Source organism: Tauraco erythrolophus, chromosome 26, assembly GCF_009769465.1.
Source record: "Tauraco erythrolophus isolate bTauEry1 chromosome 26, bTauEry1.pri, whole genome shotgun sequence".
In the NCBI taxonomy this organism is placed as follows: domain Eukaryota; kingdom Metazoa; phylum Chordata; class Aves; order Musophagiformes; family Musophagidae; genus Tauraco; species Tauraco erythrolophus.
Genome location: NC_141490.1, coordinates 2,436,313 through 2,450,200, shown reverse-complemented (window position 1 = coordinate 2,450,200; position 13,888 = coordinate 2,436,313). Strand labels below are relative to the sequence as shown.

At 59.6% G+C, this 13,888-nt stretch overlaps 2 protein-coding genes across 3 annotated transcripts; both read right to left on the bottom strand.

The window, feature by feature from the left end:
- Positions 1–653: 653 nt before the first annotated feature.
- NHERF4 (NHERF family PDZ scaffold protein 4) lies at positions 654–4,109 on the bottom strand. Of its 2 annotated transcripts, XM_086627035.1 has the most exons (10): positions 4,079–4,109; positions 3,352–3,379; positions 2,941–3,005; positions 2,524–2,735; positions 2,187–2,373; positions 1,966–2,102; positions 1,686–1,890; positions 1,300–1,496; positions 951–1,121; positions 654–698 (listed from the first exon to the last, which is right to left on the bottom strand). In XM_086627035.1, the coding sequence occupies exons 1-10, from the start codon at positions 4,092–4,094 to the stop codon at positions 654–656; spliced, it is 1,263 nt and encodes a 420-aa protein (XP_086483161.1). In that variant the 5' UTR covers positions 4,095–4,109. The 2 variants fall into 2 exon arrangements, with proteins under 2 accessions (XP_086483161.1, XP_086483160.1); XM_086627034.1 differs by lacking the exon at positions 654–698 and having other exon boundaries at positions 861–1,121; positions 4,079–4,094.
- Positions 4,110–4,888: 779 nt separating this feature from the next.
- Positions 4,889–12,493, bottom strand: NLRX1 (NLR family member X1). The gene is made up of 9 exons (XM_009981302.2): positions 12,446–12,493; positions 10,180–10,303; positions 9,901–9,961; positions 9,386–9,483; positions 8,560–9,176; positions 6,680–8,094; positions 5,742–5,828; positions 5,380–5,631; positions 4,889–5,225 (listed from the first exon to the last, which is right to left on the bottom strand). Exons 1-9 carry the CDS (start codon positions 12,491–12,493, stop codon positions 4,907–4,909), a joined length of 3,021 nt encoding a protein of 1,006 aa, XP_009979604.2. The 3' UTR covers positions 4,889–4,906.
- Between the last annotated feature and the right edge of the window lie 1,395 nt (positions 12,494–13,888).

The window sequence follows — 13,888 nt, the reverse complement described above, 5'->3', positions numbered from 1 at the left end:
TGTGTCCTTTAATTATACCCCAAAAGGGTGACACAGGAACGGTGCTGTGATGGGGAGTGGACACTCACTGCCCACAGGTTCACAGGGAGGATGAGAGGAGTAGCACGAGATAGATGTCCATGGAGGTGCAGAGCCGAGTCAACAGGCTGAGAGGTGGGGGGTTCCTCCATCACCCCGTCAGCCTCTGTTGCTCCGTTTCACCTTCACACAACAGCCTGAAGGCCAGCCCTGGGCTGAGCCAAGCCTCAGGCTCCCCAGTCCCCTGGGTCATGGCATGCAGGGCAGTGCCTTGGCTCTCCTGGGACCTCCCAGAGCCTTAAGCTGGGCAGGGGCTTCAGTGCAATGTCCCTAGATACCCCTGGAGGCAGCCAGGCAGGCAAAGACACAGGTCTGTCTTCAGGTTACAAGAAGCCACCACCATGGTTAATAAAAGCTTGGAGCCAGCCTCGGTCAGTGGAGATGAGTCTCTGGGAGTTGTGATGCTGTAAGTCTCATCACGGGCACAGCGACACAGTGGCTGGGAGCGCAACGGCCATGCTGAACAGCACTGTGCTGTCCAGGGAGCCGGGCAGGGAGCACCGATGGGCTTGACGTGGCCTGGGTCGAGGCGCTGTGCATGGGAGCCTGGCTGGAGGCAGGGTGCGCCTGGGCTGCTAGAACGCCTGGTGCAGCCTCCTTTGCTCCTCCTGGCGCGGGCTCTGCAGGCACACAGCAGGGGCATTGCGGGCAGCATGCATCCACCCACCACACCACACTCCACTCTTGGCCATGGGCAGGTTGGAGTGGTCTTTCTGCCTGACCCTTGTGGCCAGGGGACCATGCAGCCCCCTCCTGCCAGCGTCACAGGTGCCAGGGAAACATTAGGACAGGCAGGGCAGGTGCGTGCCAGGACTCAGAGCAACACCGGGCTGTGAGCAGCACTGCTGCGAGGGCCTGGCACAAGGGGTTACCTGTGTGATCTCTATACTGTTAGCAGCAGCCACCAGCCAGGAGCCGAGTCCCTTTGGTCCCACCTCAACATGACAGAGTCCAGGGGAGTCAGTGGGAGAGGGCAGGGAGGGCGTGCGGGAGCCTGAGGCAGGGTCACTGTCCTCAAAGAACAGCAGAGGGGACAGCCCAATCTGGAAGAGCAGAAGAGGGATAGCCGTACAGCTCCTCACGCTCCATGGCAAGCCAGGTTCCCTAGAAAGGACCTCACTGTGCAGGCCTGGGGCCAAGACACCCATCCCATCATCCAGCCTCACAGCACCCCAGATCTCCCCAGCCCGGGTGGGACCACACTAGGTCCTCCAAACCTACCGACTGGTAGAACTCATCACCAGCAGGGTCGATGACCAGCAGCGTCACCTGGTCATCATGGGCACGGATCCTGAGCACCGTCTGCTGGTGGTCCAGCCCCTCGATGCTCTCACCATTCACTGCCAGGAGACGGTCCCCTTCCTTCATCCCTGCCTGCTCGGCCGGCAGCCCCACGTCCACATCCCACAGGAACTGGCCTGCCACAGTGGGACAGAGGAGGGGGTGGGGAGATGCTCACAGAGGTGTTTGGCCAGAGGGGAACTGGCACTGCTGGCCCCCAAATGCAGGTGGGGACAGGGTCCTGCTGTGGGCACGGGGATTGCAGCTATTCTCAGCCCTCAGACATGCCTTACTCAGGTACGGATTGCCTCCCTTAGTCCCCTCACCTGTGGCTCCTGAGCGGCAGTCATCCTCTTTGAGCAGAAACCCATAGCCAGCTGGACCCTTCACCATGTGAAGCTCCCGGACCTTGAAGGGGAGCCAGGAGGTGTCTGCCAAGGCGGCCGTGACCTGCAGGCCCCGCAAGCGGTAGAACTCCTCCACGGCACTGGATGCCACCAGCAGCGTCACCTTGCTGCCGCTTTGCTTAAGCTGGATGGGAAATGCAGGGTGCTCAGTGACATCGCCAGCCCCAGTCCCCCACCCACCTCGGCCAGGAGCACACACCTTGCGGGCGAGCTGTGTGTGTGAGTAGCTCCTCACGCTGGCCCCGTTCAGCTCCAGGAGCCAGGAGCCTGGTGGCACCCCTGCTCTCTCCGCTGGCCCGTCCTGCTGCACTGACAGCTGGAAGGTGCCCTTCACACCTGCAGGGAGAAGAGGCAGTCTGGGGCGAGCAGGGCACTGTGTCAGGGAGGCTCACTGCACTGGCATCCCAGTGCCCACTTTACCTTCTGGACCCGACACACTGAAGCCAAAACCACTTTTGTCCCGCGTGATGTGGCAGAGGCGTGGGCGGATGTCAGTCGGCAGCATTTGAGACAGGTCCCTACCCAGGGCTTTGGCTGCTTCATAGGAGTCGCCATCCAGCACCGTCAGTAGGACCTGGTTCCCGCTGGCCTTGATCTTCTGCACCACCTGAAAGAACCCTGGCTGTGAACCCCGGGCTGGGTGTCCAACCACAGCCTGTGGGGTCAGGGCCCTGGGGCAGCAGGGTCCCACACCCTCCATGAGCCTGGCTGGGGAGGACCTGGGCGTTCCCACAGCCCCGGGGTGCTTCCAGCTTACCTTCCAGTGGTCCATGTGGTCCACAAAGTGGCCATTGACCTGGAGGAGCCGATCTCCATCCTGCAGCCCCCTGCGCTGGGCCAGCCCCCCCAGCTCGACCTGCCGGATGATGTGGCCCTGGTAGCCCAGCTCCTCATGGAGGTAGAAGCCGAAGGTCTCTGTGCTGCCCTTGCTCAGGAGGTAGAAGCGAGGCTCCCCCATGCCCTCACCATCTGTGTGGGGGCACAGCCTGTGAGCAGGGCCTTGCAGGGATCGTAACACAGGTTCTCTACCCCATCCTGGGCTAGGATCTCCCCATCCCTGCTGCCTTATATGTTCACCTCCCCACAGCTCCCTGGTGTGAGGTAGCCCAGAGATATTCAGCTGCTAGAACCCCGTGCTGACACAGGGATGCCCTGGGCAGGTGAGGGTATTTACCCATGTCCTCAGCCAGCGACAAGGCAGGGTTGTCGATCCCATCTTTGGGGTTAAATTCAAATTTTCTGAAACGATAAAGGGCAGGGGAGGCCACATTAGTGCAGCAGCATGGCCTTCCCCCCACCCTCCCCAGCCCTTCCATGAGGAGCCCTGTTCCTCCCAGAAGGGGCCAGCTGAGGCCACAGCTCCAGTGCCTCCCCTTCCCTGGGGAAAGCCAGGAGTGGATCTCCCCCTTGGGCTGTCCCCCACACCTCTCCTGAGCTAACAGCTCAAGGAAGACTTTCCTGGGTCAGGCAGCTGGGATTGGCAGCCGTGACTCACACCACCTCAGCTGAGGATGTGCCCCAGCACGGCCCGGTTGGAGGGCCATGAGCCCAGAAAGCCCTTGGCCATGGGGAGCTCAGCACTTACATGATGGACTTCTTGTCACCCTCGAGCCCTGCAGAGGGAGAGGAGAGGTCAGGGCAGGAGGCAGCAGGCTGGGAGCAGACCACACGCTCTCAATCACTCGAGGCTTGTCCGTTCGTAGGCTGAGCATGCTATGCCAGGTGAGGTGGGTTTGCTGAGTACGCGCGGTCCCCCTGGCCCCCTCTGCCCCCAGTGACAGCCCATGCCCAAGCACAGCTCAGCCCTTGGCCTCACCACCAGTGTCCTCTTGCATTTCAAAGCAGCAGGACACCTGCTGCTTGGGTCCAACCAGCACCCGCTGCCTACCCCAGCACCCGCTGCCTACCCCAGCAGGGTCCTGCAGCACCGGGGGAAAAGTAGGGCCAGGCAGCGGTGTGAAGATGGAGGTTAGTCCTGGGGGTTTACAGGGCTTTCAATAGACAGTTAAGAAGGGTCATCAGGGCTTCAGAAAGCTGGCTGGAGCCAGGAGATGGAGAGAGAGGCCTTTTCCAGCACACCTCCCCATAAAACCCCTCCCCTCTTCCAGAACAAGGATCCCCAAACCCGAGGAGAAGAGATTACTGCCAAGCACACCGCACAATGTCCATCTGCGTTTTTCTGGATGCCTCTAGCACCTTTCCATGGCCTGCCTGGGCTCTGACATTGCCTTGCTCTGTGCAGAAGCAGGGCCTGCAAACATGCTTGTGGGGAAGGGTCTCTGCAGGATGAAGCCCCAGTGCCCGGCACATACCTTTTGTTTGCTTCATGGCTGCAGTGAATGCGAGAGGGAGCAAGGTACAGGGTGAAGTAACAAGGAAGCCAGTGTCCCCGCCTCTTCCAAGACGCCTCAGGTTTAATGGTTAAACAGACTCGATGTCTCTTCTGCCCTCCCAGCCCCAGGGCTCTGCCAGCCCTTGCCCAGCCGAGCTGGGAGCAGGGCCCAGCACCCTGGGACACCCAGCTTGGGAACAGATCCTGGGTCCCAGCTTCCAGCTGACCCCAAGGGCAGCCCACAGTGGGGAAGACTGACTGGTTCAGCAGGCGCTGGATCAGAAGCAGGCTGCCCCATCCTAGCCCTGTGAGATGGAGAAGGGCCAGAGCCCCCCACTCCAACTGCTGGAGGGATGGCTGCAGCAGCGCCTCCACATTCCTCCCCCAGAAAGGGCCGGCAGAGGAGATCAAATCTTGGCACTAGAGCACTTCAGTGGAAACAAAGCGATGCACTTTAATGCTACCAAAGGTTTCACAACCAAGCCTGAGTCCTGCCCCTCTGCCACTGCTGTGGCTCGTGGCTGGGTCAGCAGTGGCCAGGGTGCAGGGGCTGGGTCTCTATAAGCCCAGAAGAACGAGTCCCATTTGCTCCCAGCCTGGTCTCTGTACAGTTCTCTCACACTTCAGCCTTGCCTGTAGATGAGGGCTGAGCCCCTCATACCCAGCGCACTTTTGACAGCCTAGGTAGCACCCGATCACTGGGCATCTCCACATGGATAAGGGTGTAGGGAATGTACTGCCAAGGCAAGCTCCAGCATTTCCTCCCCAGCAACACTGCTCTCTCTCTGGCCGGGTGGATGGCAGCAGGTTAGAGGGTCCCATGTTGCAGTTTCCCCAGCATCTTCTTGACCTCACTCTCGACTCGTAGGAACTTGGCTTTCCTCCAGGGGTTGGCAGTCTGTCTCCGGCTGCTCTCCAGGTCCTGCAGGATGAGGGAAAGGTGCTGCCGAACCCGCTCACGGTCCCAGAAAGGCAGGTTCCTCTGCACCACGTTCAGGATGTTGGACCAGTACTCAGAGACGTCAGTGCCTGCTGTAAGGAAGACCAGCGCTCTGACACCGTCCCGGTCCATGCGCAGGGTGTCAAGTGCCTGCTTGCCGTCCTCACTGATGTCGTTGAAGTACAGACTGCAGGTCGAGAGAAAAGGAATGGAAGACACAGTGAGGACTGGGGGGCAGGACGCAGAGGTAGAGAGGGGCTCCCTACTCGCTGCCACTGGGAGGGACACTGGATTGGAGGCATCGCCTGGAAGAGGGAAGAGATGGGGCAGAGTAAACTCACTGCACTTTGTCCAGCGTCGCGTGCTTTTTGGCCACCTCCACCACATGCAGGGCAGCTGTGTCCGTCACGGAGTTGTAGCCCAGGTTGAGCTCCTGGAGGTGCTGGTTCTTGGCCAGGTGCTGAGCAATGATCTCGACACCCTGGTCCCCCAGCACGGTGTGCAGCAAGGACAAATGAGTCAGCGAGCGGTTGCCTGCCAGTGCCTCAGCCAGGTATTGTGCCCCTTGCTCACCCACGGGGTTATTTGCCAGCCTGTGGACACAGGAGCTCAGAGCAATGCTGAGGCTGGGCAGGGGGCCCAGGGCCAGGGCACATGGCGGGTAGCAGTAACAGTTTTGTGCAAGGACAGAAGCAGTACTCACCGCAGGTTGCTCACCATGCACTTGTCATGCAGGAGCAGGTCGCGGATTTCCTTGCAGGCGTCAGGGCCCAGGCTGTTGAGCTGCAGACTGATGCAGAGTGAGACATGAAGGTGGCAGGACCAAAACGGCTGTCACCTGTGGGGCTGGAAACCCTGCTCTCTCCATTTTCCCTGGCCCTCCTCATCACGGTCCTATCTGGGCTCCTCCGACAAGGTCACACAAGGCTTCCTCTTCAAAAGGGATACACTGAAACCACGCCAGAGCTTGGGTAGCATCAGCCAGCAGAGCCAGTGCCAGAAGAAGCAAGGGAGAGGAAGGGTGTGCAGGGTCCGCAGGAGGTGGGTGCAAGCCTGAGGAGGGATCAGGACCCCACCAAGCCCTCCTGAGCATCTGGAGGAAGGAAGCACTGCATAGGCCCGCCGCACAGCCGAGTCCATCTCTGCTGAGCACGGCTCGCCACCCCCTGGGCGACAGGAAGACTGCAGTGCCACAACGGACTCGAACGGAACCCATCCCTTTGCGCAGCTCAGACTCCCCACCCGTGGGCTGCATATTTCCTGCCCTGACTTAGCAGAAGCAGAGCTAGCTATGCGGGGATGCTGGGTGGCTCCGGGAGCCAAACAATGGGAGGGACGGGGTCTGCCAGGGGAGCTGGCAGCCCAGCCTGTGCTACCAGATGCAGAGAGCTGCCCGAAGAGTCTTACGGGAAGGTGTGTTGGGACTGCAAATCTCAGCATGCAGTGCCCTGGCAAGGCTGCTCAAGGAACATTGCATGTTGGAAGCTGTAGTCCCCTCGGTCTGCACGGAGGATGTAAAAGGGCATGCATGCCTTTCCCTGCCTTTGCCATGCTCGGGCTCCTAGTGTATCACTGTGACGGGCAGAGGTGAGGGAGAGCCTGATTTCTGAGCACTGCCCAAATAAACAAGATGGTACTCACTGGAGAGCTTTGCATCGCAGCAGGACAGGGAAGAGGATCCTCAAGCTGCTTGTGTCAAGGTTGCAGGAGGTCAGGTTCAGCTCCTCCACCTCGTGGCACGTGGTACCCATGACAGATGCCAGGATGGAGCACTTGAGAGGGGTCATCTTGACGGATGAGAGGTTGACAGTCCGGAGGGAGCGGATGGCCTCAGCTGTGAAGTGCTCGTTCTGGAACTCATGCAGGAAGAAGAAGTAGTCCATCAGCTCGGTGGGGGGCAGCCCCTTGCGGCTGTTCCTGATGACTGTCTTTTTCATGGCCTTGGCAGTCTCAAAGGCTGCCAGGTTCTTGATGGAGCAGCCCAGCTGCTCCAGGATGGCACGGTTACGGCGAGACAGTATCCCACCCATGAAGATGGGGAAGAGCTCAAAGACCTCATCATCGGGGGCCTCATCAGGATGCCGCATGGGGCCCTCAACACCCAGGATGCTGGAATTGATCTGGTCCAAGACATCATCATTGTAGTAGTCCTCCTCTTTGAACAGCTCCTCTGCCATGGTGTTAGCAATAGCATCCCGGTCCTTACCACTCAGTCGGGCGAAGTAGCGAGGGAAGATTTTGAGCAAGTTGAACAGCACTGGCAGGAAGCGCAAGGGCAGCACCTTGGAGATGATATTCAGAATGACAGTGACATCTTCACTCACCTTCCCAATGACCTCTGACAGCTCCTTCCCCACTCTCTGTGCCAAGGTCTTCTTCTCACCCAGCACCACATACAGGGCCGCCAGGTACTCCTGCATAGCAGGGATGGTGAAGACAAAGGTGTGCTCTTTGCCTGGCTGCACACATGGAGTGAGGAAGAAGCGGAAGACATCGCTGCGGAAGACCTCAAGGAGGTTGAGCTCACTTTCAGTCTTCATCTCCACCTCAAAGCACTGCTGCAGGTCATCCTCTGAGAAGCAGGTCTTGCGGGACATCACTCCTTTGTAGGCCAGCTTGCCCATCATCTTGGCCACATACTTCATCATGGAGATGTTGGTGGGGTCAGTGCTGTCCAGCACCTCCCCGCTGAAGTTGAGCCTCAGGAAGCTGGTGTAGATGCCAGTCAGGGTCTGGCTGGGAGGCACTGTCCTGGTGAAGTAAAGGAAGTGCAGCGTGGTGCACACCAGCCAGCAGTAAGAGGGCAAGAAGCAGGCAGCGGCTATTTGGTTGTGGCGCTCCAAGTTCCTCGACAACATCTCCACCAAGTTTTCCTGCTCGCCTGACCAGCTACCCGCACTGTCCTCTCCACTGCAGCCAGGCTGGCTGAGACGCATCTGGAAGTACAGCTTCTGCAGGCTGGTGTCAGAGAAGCCACAGATCTCAGCGTAGCGGCCCACATACTTGCCGGGGATCCGGTGCACCGCCGATGGGCGTGTGGTGATGATGATGCTGGCCTGGAAGCAGAGTGCTGGGTAAAGCTTTGATCTAAGCTCAGCAGGGTCCCAGGTGAGTAACCCACATATAGGTGCACAAGGATCACACCACCCAGGGACTGGGGTTCAAGAAGCTGCTGCCCGAAGGGCATTGGTTCAAATCTGGCCCAGGCAGAAGGGACAGAAGAGTTTTCCCTACCCGCTTCTAGACAATATACGAGTCTGGAAGACCACAGCCCAGCAGACTGCCTTCTTTGCCTTACTAGGCCTCACCAGAAATCCCAGGCCTCCCCAGAGATCCCACAGAGACAAACCAGTAACAGTGACATGAGGCCACCTTGGTAAGTCCCTCCAGGAATGGGGGCTGCCTGTTTGCTCACAGCTGAGCTGTACTACAAGCAATTAGCACAATGGCCATGCCTGCAATGCCCCAAGGCTCACCCCCAGCCTTCCTCCAGCACAAAGGAGCTGGAGAGAGACACTGACCTCTGGCAGGAGGTACTTCCGCAGCAGGTTGACCACGATGGCAGAGGGAGGCACAGGCTCACTGGGGTCACAGCACAGCTCTGTGCCAGCCAGCCGGAAGTCCAAGTTGAGGCGCTCCAGGCCATTGAGGATGAAAAGGACCTTGAGGTTGGCAGTGCCCAGTATTGGCACCACGTCCCGGAGGTGCTGGTACTTCTTGGTTATGAGGCGCCGCAGGGAGATGGGGGCGTGGCTATGGGACAGGTCCTCGCAGGAGAAGGGGATGACCAGCTCAAAGTGGGGTAGGTGACCATGGCACCAGTCCACCACCATCTTCTTGATTAGGGTGCTCTTCCCCGTGCCCACGGTGCCATACAGCACCACGTTCTTCACCTGCCGCCCACAAGCATCCACATCGAAAAGGTTCTGGAGGCTGATAATCTGGCTGCAGGACTGCTGAAGCTGGTTCTGGATAGTTAGGTCAGGTGAAGGCTTCAGGATCTCCTCCAGGGAGCTCTCCCGGATCACTGGGTCCACGTGGACTGCATCCAGCGAGAAGGAAGGGCCAAACTGCCTCTCTTCATTGGGCTGGTGGCTGAACCATGCGGACAGTCTCTTCTGGTGTTTCTTAATGGCACCTGTGAAGAGGAAGGTGCTTGGCAAGACGAGGCTTCTCACTGGCAGAGGACTGGGGAAGTTGCCTGCCCCAAGCCACTGCAGAGAGGTAGCTTCAGAGAGGATGACAGAACCCAGATCTTCCTAACCCTCACACTGCTCTGGGCAACAGCTGCCCTCAATCCACTGTATAGGACCCTCCGTTCTCTTCAATGCAGGGCTGCAAGCTTACCAGAAGAGGCCACGTTTCTCAGCTGGGACAGGCCATGGCGAGAGGAGCTGGCCTGGACAGAGTGCTCCTGGGACTCTCCCTGGTAGCGAACACAGCCCCTGCAAGAAAAGGGAGAGTGTCACGAGGAGGGCAGAGGCCAGCATCTCCTGGGGCAGAGTGGGCAGATCACAAGTGAGTGCCGTGGGAGGTGCGGAGTAGAGCCAGCTCACCCCTTCCTTCCCCCACACCAAGAGAGAGCGCAGGGCTGGGGCAAGGGCATGGCTGGAAACTGAAGGCAGGTCAGCACACCATGCGCTGTGCATCCCCAGTGAACCCGTGGCAAGGCAGAGAAGTTGGGCTGAATTCAGAGCAGGCAGGTAGGGAGTCGGGTCTGGATTGTCTTCTGAGTGAAGGCAAAGCAGCATCTCTGCCCGCAGAGCCCCGATAGTCCCAAGGCAGTCAGGTCAGCCACCCAGGTCCTGTGGCGAACAGCCACAGGGCAGAATGGGCCAGTCCCCAGCTATGTAGCACTGTACCTGGGGAGGGAGATGCCCCTTGCATGAAGGATCTTCCTGAAGAAGGGGCTGCCTGCAGCGCCTGGGGGGAAAAGAAGAATGCACGTGGCCAGGGATGGCCTTCTCCAGCCCAGCAGAGCTAACACCACCGAGCTCACTGGCTTCGTGTCTTGCTGGGGTGAGCCACAACTGCACAGACTCCATTGTGCAGCTGGGGAGGGATGTCCACCAGGGACAGGGCTTCCCTGGGGGCAGGACAGATTCAGGGTCACGGTCCCATAGGCACAGAGCCCGGCTCACCTGGCACTGAAGCAGCACACAGATACACACTCCGGATCCCCCTGCTCCCTGGCAGGGATCGACACAGCTGCATCCAGCTGCCCAAGGGCAGGCAGCTCAGGCATTGCATGGCCCGTGACATCCTCTGCCCAAAAGAGAGAAGACAGCTCATGAGGCAGGCTGGGTGCCTGGATCTACTGATTCCCTGCACCAGCCCAGCTCTGCAGCCTGAGGCTGTACCTATCCCTACCCCAGCCCAGGGATACCTGGATCAGGAATGACCCACTCCCACATCTGACCCCACAAACCCACCAGCCACGGGAAGCAGCAGTGGGCTGGTAGGAGGAGCAAAACTGAGCTGGAAGAAGCACATCCTGCCTCAGACTCCCTCTCCATCACCTTTCACAGACCTACCTTGGCATCGCTGGCAGGCTGCAGCCAAAAGGACAGCAGAGCAGGGCCCCGAGGAGGTACTCACCCTGCCAGGCAAGCCTGCCTGCCACCCAAACCCACTTCCACTCCCCAGGGCCTCAGTTGAGACCAGCCACCTAATTTACTGGGGGCACAAGGGGCAGGGGACGATCTCCTCCCTGTTAGCAGCCAAAAGTCACCAGCGTAGGCTCAGCTATAACAACTATCATAACCAAGAGAACAAGAGTGCTGAGGAGAGGGCAGGCTCCCTCCTCCCAGGCTTGAGGGCATGGCGTTTCAGGGCCCTATATTAGAACAAACCAATCGCCCTCCCCAAACAGCCACAAAATTCTGTAAAACCAGGCACTGGGAGAGAGGAGACAGCAGGGAGAAGTTTAGGAAAGGCAAAAAATAAAAGTGGTCCCATATCCAAACGCACAGTGGCCTCCCCAAGTCCGGCACTGTCATGCCCGGGAAGTGGCCTGCAGGCGCTGGCTCTGCTGAGCCGTGCTGGCCCTCCCTGGAGCTGCTGAGCCCTCTCGCCTCAGCCGCAGCACGCAGGGATGCTGGGCGCAGCCTCCTCCCATTTAAAGCAGCCGGGGCACAGGCTGGCAGGGGGCTGTGGGGGCTCAGCTGATCCCTCGGAGCTGCACCGGGTCCGGCCCAGCACAGGGTCATTCTTCCCAAGAAAAGCACCTGTCTCCAGAGGTGGACGAGTGGCTCGGCTGCTCTGGGCTGCTCGGGCAGTGATCCTGCATGGGTCCAGCTCTGCGGGTGGGCAGCTCTGCTCCCAGGGATGTGGCGTAGCAGTGCCCTACCCAGCCTTACCTGCTCCGATGTGCTCCAGTCCGGCAGAACCGGCTGTGCCGGCGCTGACTCAGGCTCTTACCCTGGCTCAGGAGGGTGATCCTTTGGGAACACAGGTTGTGCTCACAGAACTCAACATCCTGAGAAACTGAGGCATGGCAGGGAAGGGTGTAAGCAAACCCCAGCAGACATGAAGGGACAGTGTGCAAATCTCTGCATTCTGTCTCCCCCAGGAGAGGAAAGAAGGGTGACGGCTTGCTCACACCTCCCACAGCCCAGGCTTTTGGCAGTCCCTCATCATGTTATCTAGATGGAGAAACTGAGGCATAGGGGTGGGGGCAGCGGAGCTGACCTTGAACCTGGGTGTCCTGGCCTCGAGGCCTTTGCAGCGAGCGAACCCCAATGCATCCCATTCCCAGCCCCTTCCCGACACCCTCTGCCACCCAGGGCATGCTGCCTATCGGAGGGCCCTGCGTCGCCCGCCTGCCGCAGTCCCCCTTCAGGGACCCCTGCTGCACGCCTGGCCCACTCGCCCCGCTCTCTGGTTACAGCCGCCTCCTCCACCTCCCTGCTTCCGTGTCCGGAGGAACATGGTGGACGAGGCCCTGGAAGCACAGGGACCTGGAGCCCAGGGCAATGGTGAGGCTGGTGCTGAGCAAGGTAAGAGCGATGGCCGCGCCAAAAGTGGCAGGGTTACCTCCAGCAGGGCTCCTTGCTGGGGAGGCTGAGCCCACAGCTCCCTGTGCTCGTGATCTCAGGTGCTGAGCCCGTGGGGCCCGCGGACAAGAGCCCGGAGCTGCTCAGCTGCCTCCTTCCATTCCCGTCCCGGGAAGAGGCTTCTCTCCAGAGGCGGTTGTTTTGCAGCTGTAACTTCCTGCAACGCAGTCTTGTCCCGTCCCACCCCGCGCACAACGGCTGCCAGCTCCACCAAGCAGGGTGAGGAGCGTGGCCACAGCCCCACTCTGGGGATGTGGCAGAGGGGCCAGCAGGCACAACGGCAAGGAAAAACACCCATTCTCCAAACACAGGGGCACACATGGTGTGGGAGGAGTTCTAGGGTCTTACCAGCAGTGCTGCAAGGGCAGGTTTCCTCCAGACACATCTGGTGGCTCTGCATCCCCAGCTAGTGCCCAGCTGTGCAACAGGAGCCCACAAGGACAAGTCCTGCTCCAGAGTGAAATCTCCCCTCCTCAGTCACAGAGCACGGTGCAGGGAGCGAGGCAACAGCAGCCCCACAGGGAAAAGAGCCTGGAGGAAGCTGTGCTGACAGGGCGGCCCAGCACTGCCTGATTTTGTCAGGCTGTGTAGCGCATTTGCATGGACATGCATGCACACACACAGACATGTATACCTACCCTCTCACTGCTTGCAGATCTGCTCTGGCAATCCAGTAGGGCAGTGCTGAGACCAGAGCCAGCTATGTCTGCAGGGCTGCATGCACTCTGCCCTGTCCCTGGGTGCTGTCCCAGGGAGCACCAGCCCACCTCAGCCAGCCGCAGGTGGTACTGAGCCAGAGGTGCTGAGACTGAGGGTTCACACTGGGATAGCCCCAGAGACCACGCTCGCACCCCAAAGGCCTACACAGAGCCCTCATAGACACGCACGTCTCTGCATGCCTTGGCACCTGTCCCCAGCGATGTGTGCAGGCACCTGCCTGCATGCTGCCCCCCAGCACCCACCTCCACACCTCGATGCAGGGACAACCGTCGGTATACCCATGTACACACATCTCCCCTTGCATGCATGCCCTCTGGCTGCTCGGTTAGGGGAGGCATCCAGGCAGTACACTATAAATATAAGTTTTATTGATGTGTGAAATACAACAAGTACAGCTCGCATCTCAGAAAGACTGAAATAAGTCACATCATCTCTGTCTGCTCAACAGCTCTTGGGGCTCTCCGGACACTGGTGAGCATCAGCAGCAAGCTGGGACCCCAGCATCCTGTCCCTGTAGGGCACTTACCTGCATGTGTGGCACAACCTGGAGAGCCAGCAGCCCTGTGCTGCCCCCGGAACCCACGGGCTTCACCTCCACCCTGCCTGGTTCCTGCCAGGCTGCAGCTGTGGGCAGCGGTGCCCTGGCCCTGCTTTGCAGCGTCCCCCCAGCAAGGCATAAGGACCCAGGCAAACGCCACCTACACACAGCTACCACAGCATACCTTCTGCTGTGAGAGCAGACTCCCTCGGCCTTTGAGTTGATGTTATCTGCATCTTATTTTGGCAAACAGTCCTAGGAAAAAAGCAGCTCACCTCCGGTCACGTGGGAGCACGGGTTTCAACAGCTGGACTTCTCTGCATGGTCCACCCCTGCCCTGTATCACACGTGCAGCCCACTATACAACCTCCTCTGCACATGTGGACACAGTGAAGGCTGGAAAACCACATGTTCCAGCATGGCAGGGATGCACGAAGAGATCTGAGGCAGCCACAGGCTGCCCATGGCATGAGGAGCGCCCATGGCACGAGGAGCTCCCATAGCAGAGGGACAGGATAAATGGTGTCCACACAGAGT

Bases quoted from the DNA above. Each gene is read 5' to 3' on its own strand.
- NHERF4 (XM_086627034.1), bottom strand. The intron at 2,736-2,940 runs GTAAATACCCTC...GCCCCCACACAG, and splicing joins GTCGCTGGCTGAGGACATGG to ATGGTGAGGGCATGGGGGAG. The intron at 1,497-1,685 runs GTGAGGGGACTA...CCACTGTGGCAG, and splicing joins CTGCCGCTCAGGAGCCACAG to GCCAGTTCCTGTGGGATGTG.
- NLRX1 (XM_009981302.2), bottom strand. From the start codon at position 12,493: ATGCAGAGCCACCAGATGTGTCTGGAGGAAACCTGCCCTTGCAGCACT. The intron at 10,304-12,445 runs GCTGGTAAGACC...TCTTTTGGGCAG, and splicing joins AAACCTGCCCTTGCAGCACT to AGGATGTCACGGGCCATGCA. The intron at 9,484-9,900 runs GTACAGTGCTAC...CTTTTCTTGCAG, and splicing joins AGGGGCATCTCCCTCCCCAG to GGGCTGTGTTCGCTACCAGG.